Here is a 17616-nt window from a genome sequence, read left to right on the forward strand (position 1 = left end):
AAAGGTCTTGAATCTGAAAACAGATTAATGTAAATGTTTGTTTAAAAATAACAATATTGTTTTTAGCATAGGAAAAAAGTTTTGTACACACTATTCTTTGCTCAGAAGGATATACTAGATACTTCCTGTTTTAATTACAGGATTATGGGAAGCAATTTCCTATGATCAACAACTCATTCTGAAAGTCAAGCTGTTAGTATGCTAGTTTGAGTATGTTAAAGTGTCCAGCTTTCCTTTTAACCATACAAGGCTGACAAAAATAATTGGCAAGTTGCATCAAGTAAAATTGCGTCTTGCCTTGATTTGTTTTTATATTCTTTATATTCAGGTAAAAGGTGTAAGCAAATTCTTTTTTATTTTACTTCTCCCCTCACACTTCACAGAGGATTTCAGAGCCTCAGAAATTAAAATTATACTTGACATTTATGTGATGGAAATGAAAGAAGGATGATATTAGGGTAAGGAGGAGTAAGAAAACCAAATAATATTTCTAGGTGAGAAGAAAAGAGAGCAATGAAGGGGAAGGTGAGGGTTTTTTTTTTACACTCATTCTAGTGAAGTTTCTTGTGAAATTTCACAGGCTTTTTGCTAGTCAGCTTTAAAACATAGCATCCATAACATCATAGGTCTGCCTACATTAGTGGTTACTATAGGGTTATAGCAATAGCAGTTTCGTTTATATACCACTTCATACCACCTAAGCAGTTTCTAAGTGGTTTACAAATGTAAGCTAATTGCTCCAACAAACTGGGTATTCATTTTAACGACCTCGGAAGGATGCAAGCCTGAGCCCAAGGCGTCACCAGGGCATCTCTGGGGTAGCTTTTATTAGCAAATAAGAGTTTTAGCATTTTAAAGAGATCTAGAATGTCTTTCAAAATATATACAGTTCCTGTTTTGTTTTGCATCTTACCTCTGCTATGCATTATTTACATAGTCTTGAGGAGATATGATTGATTATCTCCTCAGAACTGGGAATAACTGCCTGGCCTTCCCTGGTGGGAGTGTGACACAACCAAGGTTGTAAAGTGCAGTGCAAAACAAAAAATGATAAAAGTAAGGAGAAGACGTGTGGGTGTGCCTTCAGGTCATCTGTAGACTAATGGTGACCCCATGAATTTTGTAATATTGAACATCAAATTATCATCTACCTATTACTGAAATTAGGAAGGGGGATAAAACATGTTTGCTTCTAAAAAGGTAGCTGTATTAATAATCTCTTACAAGAATCTCTCGTGTCCCCTTAAATACTGGCAAATATTTCATGGTATATGCTTTCATAGACTAGAGTCCACTTCATTGGAAGCTTCTGTCACAATAGATTTGTTAACTTTATGGTACTGTTAAGCACTCCTGCATACCCCCCATGCTGTATTTTGTAGTCTTCATATTTTGATATCTCTTATTTGGAGATGTGGAGCAGCATGGATCAAGCCAGTTCTTTCCTGCTCCATTTTGGCTTTCTTTTATCTTGTGATAAGGCTGTAGCCTCAAAGGTGCCACAAGATCCCTTTTCATACCCCTTTCCACATTACTAATTTTATTGCAAACCTGCTATTACTGTAATGCATTATGTTCTGCTGTTTTTGAAAACAGTAGAAATTTCAGCTGTTCCCAAATAGGAGAGTAAGATGGAACTGTTCATTTTGATCATATGACACTAATATTTTTTTTAATCTGCACTCACTGATAATCGATTAGTGAGTTCAGTTCCCAGCTCTGGTTTTAAAACTTTCCTTAAGGATCAGGTCTTTCTATATTTACCCAAATCCTAAAATGTTCTTCAGTGGCTCTAATGAGGTGCTGCAGGAACAATAAAAAACAAGATCTATTTCTGCTTATGGAACTCACTTTTGTATTTCTTCTTTGAAGCATGATTTTATTAAAATTAACTGGTTTTATTACTGGTTTAAAGGTAAAATGCATTCAGGAGTGGTTTAAAATTGTTGTCTTCTGCACACTACTAATGCCTTCAGTGAACAACCTTTATTGAGTTTTGCGTAGATCCAAGTAGATAGGCATTTACATTTTCCATTAATTTTTTTGAATCCTCTTACTGAGTGCAGCATTTAGTATGTATACACCCTGCTACACTCCTGGTTTCTCAGTGGGGAAAAAAAAGGAATACACAGTAGGATTCCAACAACTGCGTAGAGTGTCTTGATTCTTATGCTACAGTGTCAGGCAGAGATAATGCAAGATGACTATGTAAATCTTGCCTTGTTTGCATTCTGAAGCTCAGGAATCATAGAGACAGGACCACTCATTTCCCTTTGAGCTATTTCAAATGCTCTGCCAGTAATAAAACCTCAATTCAGCACTGTCTGCAGAGGAAGCTTCATCAAGTATCTCAAATGGGTAGGCTCTCAGCGTGTTTCCTATTTTGGGTCCCTGTTTTGAACTTTGCTTGGTTCATCCCTGCCCATTCTGAGGTAATCCCTGCAGCTGTCAGAAATTTTCAAATTGGCATTTAGCTTTGTAGGTCTTCTGGTGTATGGAAAAGAACATGAGGAAGGGAGCAATGGCTGGGAAGTTTCTGCCATGATTTGAATTCCTTTATCCTTCCTTACCATCTGCTTTGGTGTACAAATCCATGTACTAGTAGAGATGCTATGTGCCCCAGCATAGACATCTCCACAGCAATTTCTGTGATGTTTGGGTATCCAGCCAAGTCACTTTTCTTAAGGTAGGGCACAGTGTGAGATACTGAAGAGAGATTTTTTGAAGACTATACTGAGTTACTTTTACCCTGAGATACATCGCTTGCCCTCTTGCTAAGATACAAATAATGAAAAACATAAATTGTTACTTAGTTATTATCACTGTTAATTTGTTGGGCATAGCAGGAAAGGCAATGAAAAATGTACTGAACATTGTTATTGTTTGCTGCTGTCAAGTTGACTGACTTACGGTGACCCTATGAATGAGAGAACTCCAAGTCACCCTGACATCAATGGACCTGCTCAGGTCTTGTAGACTCAGGGCTGTGGCTTCTTTGACTGAGCCTATCTGTAATAGTTTTCATTTTTTCTTATTGCCTTCTACCTTGCCAAACATTATTATCTTTTCTCATGACTTTTGTCTTTTCATGATATGGCCAAGGTACAACCATCTCAGTTTAGTAATCTTGTCTTCTAGGGAAAGTTCTTATTTGATTTGCTTTAGGACCCATTTATGTGTCTTTTTAAGAGTCCACAGTATCCATAGAACTCTTCTCCAATACCACATTCTTCCTATCATCTTTCTTTCCTATCCAGCTTTCACAACCATACATAGAAATTAGAAGTACAATGGCATGGACAATCCTAACTTCAGTATTCAATTATATACACTTCGTCCTTGCCTTACTTGGGGATCTGTTCCAGACGCCTCTGCGTAAGGCAAATAGTTTGTATGCTTGAGTCCCATTGAAAATAATGGGGCTTCTGCATGGTGCGCGGCGCAGCGCATGCCATTCTAACTTCTGTTGTGCGGCTGGTTTGATGCAGAATTCAGAGCAGCCAAAAGAGACCTGGCCAAAAAGATAAGGGAATGTTGGGGTGTAGAAAGATGCGCTGTGTCCACCACAACCACCTGCAGAGTTGAACCACATCGACAGGATGCCAGAGAGAAGGAATCTGAAGAGATGTCTGCAAAGGTATTCAGGCCAAGAAGGAAAATATTCCTTCACCACTGCAAACGGCCTTGAGCTCCCGGCTTGAGAAATAACGACAAGAGCACTTCAAGTCTTCACTCTACACAAGGGCTTTAATAAATAAGTTACTTTGTCAACCAAACAACCATAACAATAAAAACAGAGAGGCAGTTACTCTTACACCAACTGTCATAACTGACACTCTCTCACAGAAGGACTGACAGCATCAGCATTCCATAATACAAGTGTCAACTGTCAACTGCCACTGGAACTGTAATAGGTTCCACTACAGCTCTATCTTGTGAACACATTAATGTCATTTCCTAACAGGGAATCCCTTAAAAATCCATCTAGAAAGAACATGGGAAACGTAATTAATTTCAGGCTGAAATATAAAAGTCTTTTAAAAGTTAAGAAAGCAAATTGCACAAAATCTCAGTGGCAGGAGCTGGAACTTGCAGCAACAGAATGGAAGGAAGACAAATTCTGGGAACTTGTTACCTGTGGTTTAAAAAAAGGTAAGAAACACACAGGAAACTTCAATCACTGCCTCCACATGGATAAATATTTTTCCAACATTTTTTACAGTAAATCAAGCCTTTTGGAAGCGGTCTGGATGGATGAAAGAGTTTTCTAACCTTCCTGAGTGGCAACCAGTCACACCCAATGAGATAAAACATTTAATTGCATCAATGAAACCCAAGAAAGCACTGGGGGAAGATATACTTCCTCCTGAACTCTTTAAAGAATATGCTGAATGGTGGAGCCCCATCCCTGCTAGTCTATTTACTACAATAAACAGTACTGGACATATGCCTCATGGGTGGAAAATGAGCATTGTTTTCCCAGTTTTCAAGAAAGGAGACAGGCATGATCCACAAAATTACTGGCTAATCAGCCTGCTTGGCATCACTCCAAAACTATATCCTCAACATTTGCTCTACAAGTTAATGGACTGGCTACAAGAAAAACAAGTCATACATGAAGAACAGGCAGGATTCAGATCAGGGTTTCATATTAAATCACATTATGAGGAAATACACTAAGGAAAATAAGAAACATGTTTATGCTGCTTTCATTGATCTTTCAGCTGCATTTGATTCTATTAAAAGAAATAGATGATAGGAAAAGCTACATGGTTCTGAGATTGATATTAAACTCTTTAGACTGATACGGGAACTCTATAGCCTACTGGCACCTACTCTTTTCAACATCTATATGAATGATCTGGTGTCTTTTCTATCTTTAGTTGATTCTCCTCCAATAATCAGGAATAGCAAGATCTTCATTCTAATGTATGCAGATTCCCTACTAAATGCCTTCAGTGTCTATCGACAACAGGAACTCCTGTCAATAAACTATTCCAAGACCAAGATAATATCTTCCAAGAGAGAGCTGACATCTGGTGTCCCTTGGGGCGCCATTCTGTCCACCATGCTTTTCAACATTTACATGAAGCTGCTGGGAGAGATCATCCGGAGAAATGGGGCGCGGTGTCATCAGTACACCTGAATTTATTTGTCTATGTCCCTGACTATTACAGTGACTAGGGATGGCATCTCTCCTCTGGACGCCTGTCTTGGATCAGTAATGGGCTGGATAAGGGAAAACAAACTCAGACTGAATCCAGAGAAAACTGAGGTACTCGCGATAGGTACCCCAAGTCCAGGAATGGAGTTTTGTCACCCAGTCCTGGATGGGGGTCACACTTCACCTAAAGGACAAGGTTTGCAGTTTGGGAGTACTCCTGGATCCGTCCTTACAATTGACATCCCAAATAGATGTGATGGCCAAGAGTGGCTGGTATCAGCTTCGGCTGATATGCCAACTGCGTCCCTACCTGGACCGAAAGGACCTTGAAGCAGTAGTACTTGCACTGGTAATCTTTCGGTTAGATTTATGCAGTGCACTCTACTTGGGGCTACCCTTGTACCAAATTCGGAAGCTTCAATTGGTTCAAAATGCAGCAGCCAGATTGGTCACTGGAACATTTAGGTTTGACCATGTAATACCAATACTGAAATCTCTTCACTGGCTGCCAATTAGCTTCCGGGTGCAATACAAGGTGTTGGTTATTACCTTTAAAGCCCTACATGGCTCAGGCCTGAGTTACTTGCGGAAGCGCTTCTCCCTACATAATCCGCCCCGCACACTTAGAATATCTGGGAAGTTCTTATTAGAATATTATAATACTGTACCAGGTTAATGACAGCTTCACATAAGGCATTCACTGATGCGGCCCCAATATTATGGAATGACCTACCGAAAGAGATCCATCTCATTACTACCTTAGAGGCCTTTAAGAAGGCACTCAAACGGATCTCTTCCGGCGGGCTTTAATGTTAAGTGACTCATCAGCTGCCATTATTTTTGTTTTCTTAATGTTATTTTGTAAATCTGCCTTTGCACTTTCATCCTTGTCTTTCTTCAGTAATCATGCCAAGTCTTTGCATTTTTTCTGCTAGTAGTATGATATCATTTGCATATCTTAAATTGTTGATGTTTATTCCTGCAATTTTAACTCCTCTGTCCTCTAAGTTTAAATCTGCTTTACATATGATATGTTCAGCATTGCAAGTTAACCACCGTAATAAAATGCAGCCTTTCCTGACCCTTTTGCCCAGTGGAAACCATTCAGTTTCTCTATATGCTGTTCTTTTGGCCTAAGTACAGATTACAAATCAGGACAATACAATGTTGTAGCACACGCATCTCTATCAGAGTGACCCATATTTTTTTTATGATCTACACAGTCAAAGGCTTTGCTAAAATCTATATAGCACAGGCTGTTTTTCTTCTGAAATTCATTTATGTGTGCCATTATGCCATGTATATTTGCAGTATGATCCCTAGTGCCTCTTCCTTTCCTAAACCCAGTTTAGACATCTGGCGTTTCTTGCTCCATATATAGAAAAACCTTTTGTTGTAGAATTTTGAGCATCACTTTGCTTGCATGGGAGATTAATGCAATGGTCCTGTAATTACTGCATTGAAAATAGTGGTAGGCAAATAATATCTGCTCATAGTACCATTTCATTCTCTCTCAGAATGTTTTTAGGTTGAGTTCAACCTTAACTGCCTCTGTCAACACAAGACTCATGTTATATTGACCAGACATGAGATTAACTTGGGAGCCATAAATGTCTATGTGTTATATAAATTTGTCTTTAGAAGGTGTCCAGATTTGTGCTTTCTTCAATAGTGCCAAATGGACTCAATGCTCTTTATCAATAATATATAAACATTATTTTGCTATAAATACAGAGTTAGAAGATAAAGATAATTCTACTACAGGCTGGGTCCCCCTTATTTGGAATTCCGAAATCTGATATAATTCAAAAACCAAAACTTTTTTTCACAGATGACTGAGATAGCGACACCTTTGCTTTCTGGTGGTTCAGTGTACACAAATATAGTTTCATGTACAAAATTATTAAAATTATTTTATAAAATTACCTTCAACCTATGTGCATAAGAAATATAAATGCATTTCATGTTAACACTTGGTCCTATCTCCAAGATGTCTCATCATTATGTAAATCTATGCAAATACAGGTATTCCAAAATACAAAACACTTCTAGTCCCTAGCCTTTTGGAAACTCAACCAGTAATATATGCCTATCTTGGATGTAACTAGTTCAAAATAAGTAGTGTGTTGTAATTAATTATCTCTCTCCTCACCAAAAAAAGAGAGACATAATCAAATTCCATTATAATTGTAACTTAATGAAGAACAACCTTATTCATTTTGTGATGTAACTGAGTTTAGTTATTCTAATTACAGATGTGTGACCTCATTTAAAAGTGTATTATTATTATTATTATGTTTATTTATAAAGTGCTATAGGTTTATACGGCGCTGTACAAAGTAGATAGTCAAAATACAGATACAAACCTGCCTGTGGTGTACAGTCTAAAAACAATAAGGGAAGAATTTATAGAATTAAAAACATGTCATTAAAATAATTATAAAGGACTATAAAACAGTGGACATCAACAGACCTAATCAACTGTGAAAGGTCAAATCACAAGTTGGAAAGCAACCTTAAACAAAAATATCTTCAATTCGGACTTAAAAGTGGATCATGAGATGGTAGTCCGCAAGTGAATGGGAAGGAGACTCCAAAAGTACGGAGCGGCAAAAAGGGACAAATCTGAGACAAGGGTGAGGAGATCCTTGCCTGAGTCAACAGCCCTGAGACCCTGGAACGCAAAGCACAGACAGTGCAGTAAGGGGAAACTAGTACTGACAAATAAGAGGAAGGGGCAACCTATGCAGAGCTTTAAACGTTAACAAAAGAAGCTTATAATGGACTCTGAAAGGGATTGGGAGCCAATGGAGAGATGACAACAGATGGGTAACATGGTCATAATGGCAAGCTAATTTGGCCAAGAGAAGTCTGCCCACAATCTTCGTGAGAGCCGTCTCTGTGGAGTGGAGTGGATGGAAGCCAGACTGAAAGTGATGCATAATAGGATTAGTAGAAGGTACTAATTGGAAATAAACAGCATGTTCCAGAACTTTGAGAGAAATGGCAGAAGTGAAATAGGGCAGTAATTAGAAAGGGAAAGTGGATCAAGTGAGGGTTTCTTCAGAATAGGATAGACCAAAGCATGTTTAAAGGCAGAGGGAAAGAGACCAGTAGAAAGAGAAAGATTAATAGTGTAAAGAAGGGAAGGGAGAATAGAAGGGGCGACAGATATTAGAAGATGAGAAGGAATTGGATCAAGAGAACAGGTTGCTGGGTTGTCAAAATTCAACAAATTGGAAAGTTTGTCTACCGAGATGGGAGAAAAAACAGACAATTTTGTCAATGTGGAAGGATGAGATACTAGAACAAAGGAAGGGTCAAGAACTTCAAAATTAGAATGGATAGATTCAGTCTCAGTAGTGAAATGAGTTGCAAAATCATACTGAGAAAATGAGAGAGGAATTGGTGGACAAGAAGGTTTTAACAAGGAATTCAATGTAGAGAAGAGGCCATCGCTCATTAGCACTTATCAATGATACATAATAATTGTGTTTTGCCATGGGGATAGCATGCAACAAAGAAAAGAGAACAAATTTATAATGGATAAAATCAGCCTATTCCCTGTTTTTTTTCCTCCATAAATGCTCGGCTGCTCAACAACAGGAATGGAGATACCGAACAATAGGGGTGAGCCAGGGCTGTGGTTTAGTGGATGATGTTGTGTGTGTGGACAGAGGGGCAAAATGATGAATTGTTTCTGATAAGGTTGAGTTGACTAGAGAGAAAACTGGATCCGGACTTTAGGGAGGATAGGGAGGAGCCCAATACCTGTCCGAACGTCTCAGTGTTGACAGAGTTAATGTCTCAAAAGTAATGACGTACAATTCAGCGAGGTGGTGGTTTGTGAGCAAGCATGAACGAAATAAGATAGTGATCGGATAACAGAAATTCATTAGCCACATAATTAGTAGTTACACACTTTTTAGTGAGAACTAAGTCAAGGCAATGTCCAAGGGAGTGAGTTGGTGAATTAGAGCAAAGTTCAAGACCAAAAAGAAGATAATAAGGAGCTGAAACGTGTAGCTGTGGGATTATTAAGATCATGCATGTGGATATTGAAGTCACTCAAGATTGAAGTTGGGACTTCATCTGAAAGAAAAAAATGTCAGCAAAGCATCAAATTCAGAGAAGAACTTGGTGGATGGTCCAGGTGAATGATAGATGACTGCAACCCACAGCTGTAGAGACGAAAAGAGTTTGATAGTCTGAAACTCAAAGGAAGAGAAGCAGTACGTTTGAGGGGGAGACAGTAATTAAAAGTGGCATGAATTAGATAACAAAATGCTGACTCCTCCCCTCAAGATGACTTGAATGGGCCAAAGATAGTCCACCAAACAAGAGAGCAATGGAGGTTACAGTATCATGGGCAAGGAGTCAGATTTCAGTGAGGGCAAGAAGGGGAAAGGATTTATACAGAAATAGATCATGGACTGCCACTGCTTTAGGGGCAGCCGATTCACAGTTCTACAGAGAGCAAGTGAAAGGAAGCTGAGAATGAGGGAGACACCTAATAGGTATCAAGTTAGAAAAGATAGCAGGAGTCATGAAAGGGAGAAAATTAATAGGGTAAGAAAGAACAGTGGATAGAAGAACTACAAGGAGGGGAAGGAAACTATAACAAACAGTGAGCCGTAACATTGCTTGAGTTAAATGCAATAGATAATCAGATGCTCAGATAACTCAATGGTAGCCCAACCGATAATCAGTTAACTCGTTGATTAGTTCCTCTTTTTAGGTCTGCTCCTATAGCTGCATGAATCTTCAGTTCAATGATGGTGATTAATGTCGATACTTTCCAGTTCAGATTACAAAATCTGATTAATTTTTGCAGGGGCTATCAGTGATGTTTATCACACTATGCTCTTAAAGAGGTACTATTCCAGTGTGACTCCTCTAGCAGCCTCCTGTTGCATGCTGGGATTGGCAGTTTTAAGGAGCTGAACTTCTCTGCCTGAGAATTCTAAATACCCCTCCTTAAAACTGCCAATCCCAGCATGCAACAGGAGGCAGCTAGAGGAGTCACACTGGAATAGTACCTCTTTAAGAGCTCGTCTGATAAACACCAGTGATATGTATTCGCCTACTGTTATTTAAGGTAATTATAGTCCTAATGAAGTAGAGAGGTGGGGGAAGAATATCACATGGTTCAAGTGCTGGCTTATGCTGTGCCTTTTAGTCTATTGTAGGTAAGGAAGTACACAAAAGAAGAATGTTCTGTACCACAGATCAGCAGCTTGTAGCATTCAGATTTTTAAAAAATTATGTAACTGCTGGAGTTAAGTGTGAGAAATGGGAAACAAAGAACTATTTTTAGAAATTGTAACTATGACTGCAGCTAGCTACTACTGGAATAGGGATTTGGAACTGTAACTGTAATTATTTTTAAAATAAACTCTCCCAGATGTTCACCAGGATGTTTTCATCTCCATGACCAAAGTAGTGGTTTTATTATTAAATCAATATTTAACTAGCTGGGAAAGCTTAAAAACTGAAAGTATTACATCAAATTGAAATTAAAAGCTCAACTTAAAAATGTTAATCATGTTTAGTTTTACAGTGTCTGAGTTCTACTGCTGGAAAAGCAAGCACACATATTGATAGTTTTTAAAAAGTTGTTCCAAATTTTGCTAGCTATAGGAAAAAGAAAAAAAGGAACCATGTTTCTTCTACTGTGCTATGTATATGATAGTAGCAGCTAGCATCTGAACCTCAAACTGTTTAATGTGCAAAGTATTCACTTGACTACCATCGTGTAGTTGCTTTCTTAAGTAAATTGAAATTCTTTACCTGCTATTATTCTTCTGTCTTTAACTATATAAAATAGATCCTGTGACAAACTCTTACCTAGACAAGGAGTTTTACTTGGACCACTTCTCCTTTTGGGCATGAATTCTGGTAGCTGTTTTTCTTTTATCTGAACCTCCAGGTAAAAGATTGGTTTCAATAATATTTCATTATACAGGACAGTAATTACTGTACAGTGAGGCTTTTGTACATCCTGAAGTGGTACAAAAACCCACTGTAGGTTTCTAGACTGAAAAGCAACCATGATTTTCCCTTTAATCATGAGTATGCTTCCCTAATTATCCACTTTCATTCTGACAACTTTCATAATCTTACTGGTAACAGGTACCCCAGAACTGGCAATCAGAATTTCTTTTAATGCTCTTGGCAGTGATGCTAATGCAACCACATTTTTGTACTGCTGCTCATGTTGGGAGAGTGGGACTACCTGGTTCCAATTATCTTCCAATTGTAGAATTATGATTGCCTTGCAGGAATTTGCAACACTGACCAGGGAACTCAATGCCTGTCGAGAGCAGCTGTTGGAAAGAGAAGAGGAAATCTCAGAGCTGAAAGCAGAGCGCAATAACACAAGGGTGAGTAGAGAATGAGTTTCAGTACTGGAAATACCCAGCCTTGCTGATAGCTTGACCCAGAGTTCCTTTTAAGGACCAATAGACTTAACTTCACCCCCTAGACAGAACATAGTCTGGCCTTACGAAATTTCCTTTCACTCTGTCCATTGGATGCATCCAGATAAGGCCTGCTGTTTACTCCCTTGATTAGATTTAACAGGACAGTAAGCTTTCTGTGGAATTTCCCATCCAGTCGATAGAATCTGAGAGGGGACTTGTATTCTTGATTGAATGGGAAGGTTTTATTATAATCTCTCTGAAATCCAATTTAATTTCTTTACAAGGTTGCTATTGTGTTTTGTTCTTATTACAACACATCTTGTATACATGCCTGCAGAGACTGTTCAGTCCTTTGTACCAATCATATTTACCCTGTAATTCACAAATCCTGGATCTCCAGGTTTGCTAAGAATCCCAGTGCATAAATCCAAATTTCCCTCTTACTTTTTCTTCAGCAACAGTTTTGTGGTAACTTTTAGAATGTAATATACTGATTTGTTTTTCCCTTTGTTGTGATGGTGCCTTTTTGATGGCATGCCTTAAAAGTGCAGCTGGAACCTAGTTGAGAATTTTCAGTTCTTAATAGTGGCTTTAAGTCAATGATTGTGAAAGTATAAAGAAAGGGCAAATATCTGAGCAGCACAAACCTCTTGTTGATCACTCAGATGGTCTGTTTTTGTTGTTTCCATCTCATTATATCAGTTCTTGGAGCAAACATCACATTAGGTTCTGTAAGAAAAAAAAATCCTTAAATACAGTATTTAGCTAAAATATACAATATTCATTTACTCACAACTTTCTTAGATGTTATCCATCTCATGAATAACTATATTCATGAGATGAAGAGCAAAATGATGCTGTATAATTTATAAACTGCTGGTATTCAATGATGCACAACACTTACTTAGAGTGTGCATCCTGCTTAGGTTAGTTTAATAAAGCTAAATGTTGTCAACAGGTAGAGATAGACAATTATGAAAATGATTTGCGAAATCATTGCTTCCTAGTGTATGCACACACTTTTCTTTTGTCACATAGCTGGGGTTTCAGCAACCCCTGTGTCAAGCTGCCTTAAATTTTCTGATCTACCTCCAGCCATATAAATTATTTAGAATTTTACTTATGTGTTTCTTATAAAGGCCAGCAAAGTTAGCCAGGTTCAGAGGTTTATTAGAACTTGCCACCAAGAAGAAGAAGAAGTGAGCTTTACAAGTCCTGAAATAATTTTTCTCTTAGATTAAAATCTGAGCAGAAGAAGATACTTTTTAGTTTCCATCTTTTGAGTGGAGTAGAACCTTATCACTCCATATTTGAAAAGAAATTGAGATGCTTTCTAAATTAATCTGAGCCAGTGTGACATAGTGATTTTAGTATTGGTTCAAACCTTTGCTTGACGATGCAAACCTACTGGAAGTCACATTCTTTCAACTTCAGAGGAAGGCAAAGGCAAACCTACTCTGAACAAATCTTGCCAAGAATACCCTGTGATAGGCTTGTCTTAGGGTCATCATAAGTCATAAATGACTTGAAGGCACAGAGCAACACAATAATTAAGGGGCAAAACAGCTGCTATTGCTATTGCTATTGGTGGTATAACCTGGCCACACTTTTGTAAAGGTCTGAATTCACCTAATGAAGCAGAAAAGCTGTTGTCATATTTTACATTTGCTTTGATTTAAGAATAATATGAATTATTCCTTTCCTTTCAGCTTTTGTTAGAACACCTGGAGTGCTTGGTCTCAAGGCATGAACGCTCTCTGAGAATGACTGTGGTGAAACGACAAGCCCAGTCACCATCTGGGGTCTCCAGTGAAGTTGAAGTTCTGAAAGCACTGAAATCTTTGTTTGAACATCATAAAGCACTGGATGAGAAGGTCAGGTTTGTTTTACTTACTGGTGTGATAGCGAAAGTGATACTCAGTTGCTTAACAGTGTAGCATTACAGGACTGTGATTGCCTGATGTATTGCCTTTGCACAGCATTTTCCTGCAGATCTCTCTTTAGCCCTCTGATTCTTTTGATGAGTGGTGTGCGATCTGAGTCAATGGCTTGCCCTTTGAAGAGAACTCTAGATATTAGTGCTTTATATCACAGGAAGCTGAGTTGAATTTGTGCAGTTGTCCCTGTGAAGGAATATTTCATCTTTCTATTTGGCCCACTTGAGCTTCAAATCCATTGGCTTCTCCAGTAGTTTTCTGCTTTAGAAACACTTTATATATTTTCTGCTACTTATCATGATACACAGTAGTCTGAAGATTCCAGATGTAAAGTTCTTTCTTCAAGAATTATAGCCTCCTTCAGTTGTATTTCTTGTACAGCTTTCTGGGATACCAGGTTTGTGAATCTGAGTGAAGTTATTCTGCACTCTTCTGAAGGACAATTTGGGACATTTGCTGTACAGTGTGCCCACGTTATAATCTGTTTTAAAGATGTGAATACAGTCTTTTTTATGATTGATTATGTTACATTTTGCTCTTGGGCCAGTAAGCTGACAGAACTATCCCTGAGATTTACACATTATATTTGTTTTTTAATTTTGAAATAACAAGCATTCTTTCTCTCTTGCATGCTCTCAGGTGAGAGAGCGCCTGCGGGCAGCACTGGAACGAGTAGCTACACTGGAAGAACAGCTGTCCAGTGCCCACCAGCAGGTAAATATCGGATTGCAGATTCCAATCTACATTTTACTGAGATGCTTCTCAAACGAACTGAGACTACTGATTGTGTCTAGCACATGCCCTCTGTCTCTTGTATCACAAGTCATGGAGAAATAATGTGCTGGCATCTTTTGGTCATGTAATATCTTAGGAGGTGAAGAAGAAGCAGAGAAGCCTGATAGGTAGATGAGTGCAAAGTATGAGGTGATTACTGCTTCTGAAACACCTAGGAGTTTATGCAGTAATAAAATAAATATTGACATTAAGAAAGATAAGCTTGAAGCTGTTGTGATGAGAGAGAATTGTAAAAGACCACTGTGTGTAAATGCACTTGTTAGCATTCTGCAAACAATAGCAATAGTACTGAAAGAGAATGGACAAATTTTTAAAATGATTATATTGCAGTAGCATTGTATTTCTATAGCCTCCTTTGCCACCTGGTGTATTCTAGATATTTTGAACTAAAATTCTCAGAAGCCCCAGTCAGCATGCTTAGTAACTCAAATAAAGTTTAAGAAGGGAAAAGATCAAAACACACTCTAGTTAGCAATGGGGTTATTAAAGATATTGAGGGAAAATATTAAAAGATTAAGAGCGAAAGGAAAATAATACATTTTAGCTACTGTTTAGCTAAACTAATTAATTCTTGATTTAACAAAAATGATGTGGCAGTTCTAGACCAAGAGCATGCACATTCCACATATTACAACCTATGTATTCTGCTATATGTATCCAAGACATGCATATTTTACAAGACAAGTTATAAAGTTAATAAGGGGTTAGAGACCTAATTTCAATTGTTAGTACCATCCAAGCTAAGAATCAATTGCTAAATGGTAAGTCAGCACTTATATAATTTCCATTTATTTAATGAGTCAAAACTAGCATTTGGATTTAGACTTTAATAGGTTATACACCTTGACAAGGCACACTTAAAGCACCATGAATATTAGAATACCCATGTCAGAATATTAACTGACCCATCACATGAAATCAAAACTCTGATATTGGTGGGAGGAGAAATGATTATTTAAATTGATATTGCATGCTCTGCTAAAACACCTTGCTTCAGTTCAGCTACATAACTTACGAAACAATTCTAGTTATGTATAAATATGTCATAACATAAAATCAGAGGCCTCACATTATTTTAGGGCAGTGCAGTTTCCCTCAGTTAAATGTCCTTTTCACATGTTGGGTTTTTTGTTCACTTCTTAAGGTATGTGGTTGAAACGGAACGTGTTATTGTGTCCAGGTTTCTCCAGCATCCTCTTACACAAAGAGCAAACAAGCTCTCTCAGTTCCATATAGTGTAGACAGGTATGTCTTAGGGCCAATCTAGATGATATATATAATGCATGTATATGTTTAAGGTACCTGACAAACTTTGTTTTAAATAACTGTAGGAAGTCTTGTGCAGGATTAGGACACTGAAAGATAGGGAAAGGAGTTCAACCTTTTCTCCCTGCATTACAGTTCCATTGAAAATGGCTTACTCCCACTCCATGCTGCTGCTGCTGACACCTATGGCTGCTTCCTTTCTGGGACAAGAGCAACTTCAGATTGGGGGAAGTTTAAGTCAGAAGAAAGATGTAAACTTTCCTCCTCATTTCTTGTGGTTCTGCCTCCTTCCTCTGGCTTCTAGAAAAGAAAAAAAAGTCATTGGAAATATAGGTGTAGTACACATGGCGCTAAAGCACCATGCTGATGCTGTACTAGAGTTAAGGGACCGCGCGGCAACTGCATGGTCCCTAACCTTAGTATGGCATGGCGCCGTAACAATGGCCTTGTGTATATGGGCACGCCATTGTGACGTGACAGATGCATAGCATCCTCACGTCACACTGCTTCTGTGATGGACACACTCGCGACTTCCGCCCTGCGGGGCAAAAAGAACAGTAACCCAAGTAGAATTACATACAAGACAAGGCTTTCTAAATACTTACAAAACAATTCAAACATCTGCCTGTGAGGAACGTATCTCCCCAAATGTCATGTCGGGCATGTAGCAGTTTTCACAAGGGGAGGTGGAACATACTCTTTATGAGCTGTCAAATTATTCTTTTTTTCCAAGTTGGATTAATTAAATAATAACATCCAATTTGATACTATAATTTTAAGGTTTTGTAAGTAGATGGAGAGTCTTGGCATGCAAACATATAATTCTCGTTCTTACTGTTATTGTATTCTCTGTTCTCTAAAGATTCTAATTACATATGTAAATTAATATGACCAGTGTTCATGTGCAGCTTCGGTATCCATTTGATTTATACCTTGTCTGTAACTCTTAATGTATGTGTTTTTAATACCTTCTTCACAGCCCCTGAAGGCAGCCATGCAAATTCTGGCTGTAAAATGCATTTTACCTTTTGGATTAACATTAATTTTTTATGCATCATTTAGCTCTATCTCTCTTTTACATTGGGATTTTTATTTTTAATTTTTAATGATAGGCTGTTTTTAGAAGCATCAAAATGCTTAGTTTCAGTGAGAGAAAAGCATCAAGACAAATTTTCCTATTTCTGTTTGTCCTGCACTTTTGTTTTATGGCAAATTTAAATGTAAGTATCTATTTAAGATATATATTTTTCAGGTAAGTGCTCTTCAGCAAGGCCCCTGCCAGAGGGAGGCACCTGTGGGAGAAGATGAAAAAAAGGGTGAAGTTAAAGAATCAATGCAGAAGATACTTTGGAAGGTGAGAGACATCCTTCTAGCAAGAAGAGGGTATCTATGATGTCACTGAAATACTGTGTATCTACAGGTGTGAGTCAGTTGATGAACAATATTTCATGAGATCCTTTTGCTTACAGGGAGAGTTTGTATTTACTTTACTGTTTTTGATCTTTGCAGTGATATAGAAGTTGAACAATTGTCCAACTTTTAGAGTATAACTTGTTCAAATGCCTCATTTCCAGAAAGCACCTCTGCTACAGTACAACCCCACTTGGGGCTTCTATACACTTTTAAAAATAGCTTAAAGCTGTCGCTGAGAAAGCTGGATTGGGGCAGTGGCCACTGCACACTCCGGCCTCAGTCGGTCTTGTTTCCTGCCCCTCCATGGCTTTACGGCACTCCTGCAGCGAGCAGAGTCTTAACTCCTCACTGCTGAAGCACCCAGAAGTCAGCCCATGTGTGGGAAACTGGGCGACATGAAGCTGGCTTCTGGGTAGCTTTACAGTATGCGGAGCAGAGGGGCAGTCTGATTTGCCCCATTTCAGTCAATTTATACTTATTTCAGTTTATAAATCAGAATATAATAACTATACATCTGCTCATTTGTTGTAATAAAATACCTCAATTTTCACTCCTCAAACTGTATACTCATTAAATCCCCTTCTGTTCTTTTCAGATATTCCACAAATACTGTGCGCCC

The 17616-nt window shown here is 38.2% G+C and overlaps 1 protein-coding gene across 1 annotated transcript in view; it reads left to right on the plus strand.

The window, feature by feature from the left end:
• PPFIA4 (PTPRF interacting protein alpha 4) overlaps positions 1 to 17616 on the plus strand; it is a 188462-nt gene that overhangs the window by 77819 nt on the left and 93027 nt on the right. The window contains 4 exon segments of the mRNA XM_042464276.1: positions 11446 to 11547; positions 13296 to 13460; positions 14163 to 14237; positions 16837 to 16938. Coding sequence (XP_042320210.1) covers positions 11446 to 11547; positions 13296 to 13460; positions 14163 to 14237; positions 16837 to 16938 — 444 coding nt within the window.

The sequence above is a fragment of the Sceloporus undulatus genome, chromosome 4 (genome assembly GCF_019175285.1).
Source record: "Sceloporus undulatus isolate JIND9_A2432 ecotype Alabama chromosome 4, SceUnd_v1.1, whole genome shotgun sequence".
Taxonomy (NCBI): Eukaryota; Metazoa; Chordata; class Lepidosauria; order Squamata; family Phrynosomatidae; genus Sceloporus; species Sceloporus undulatus.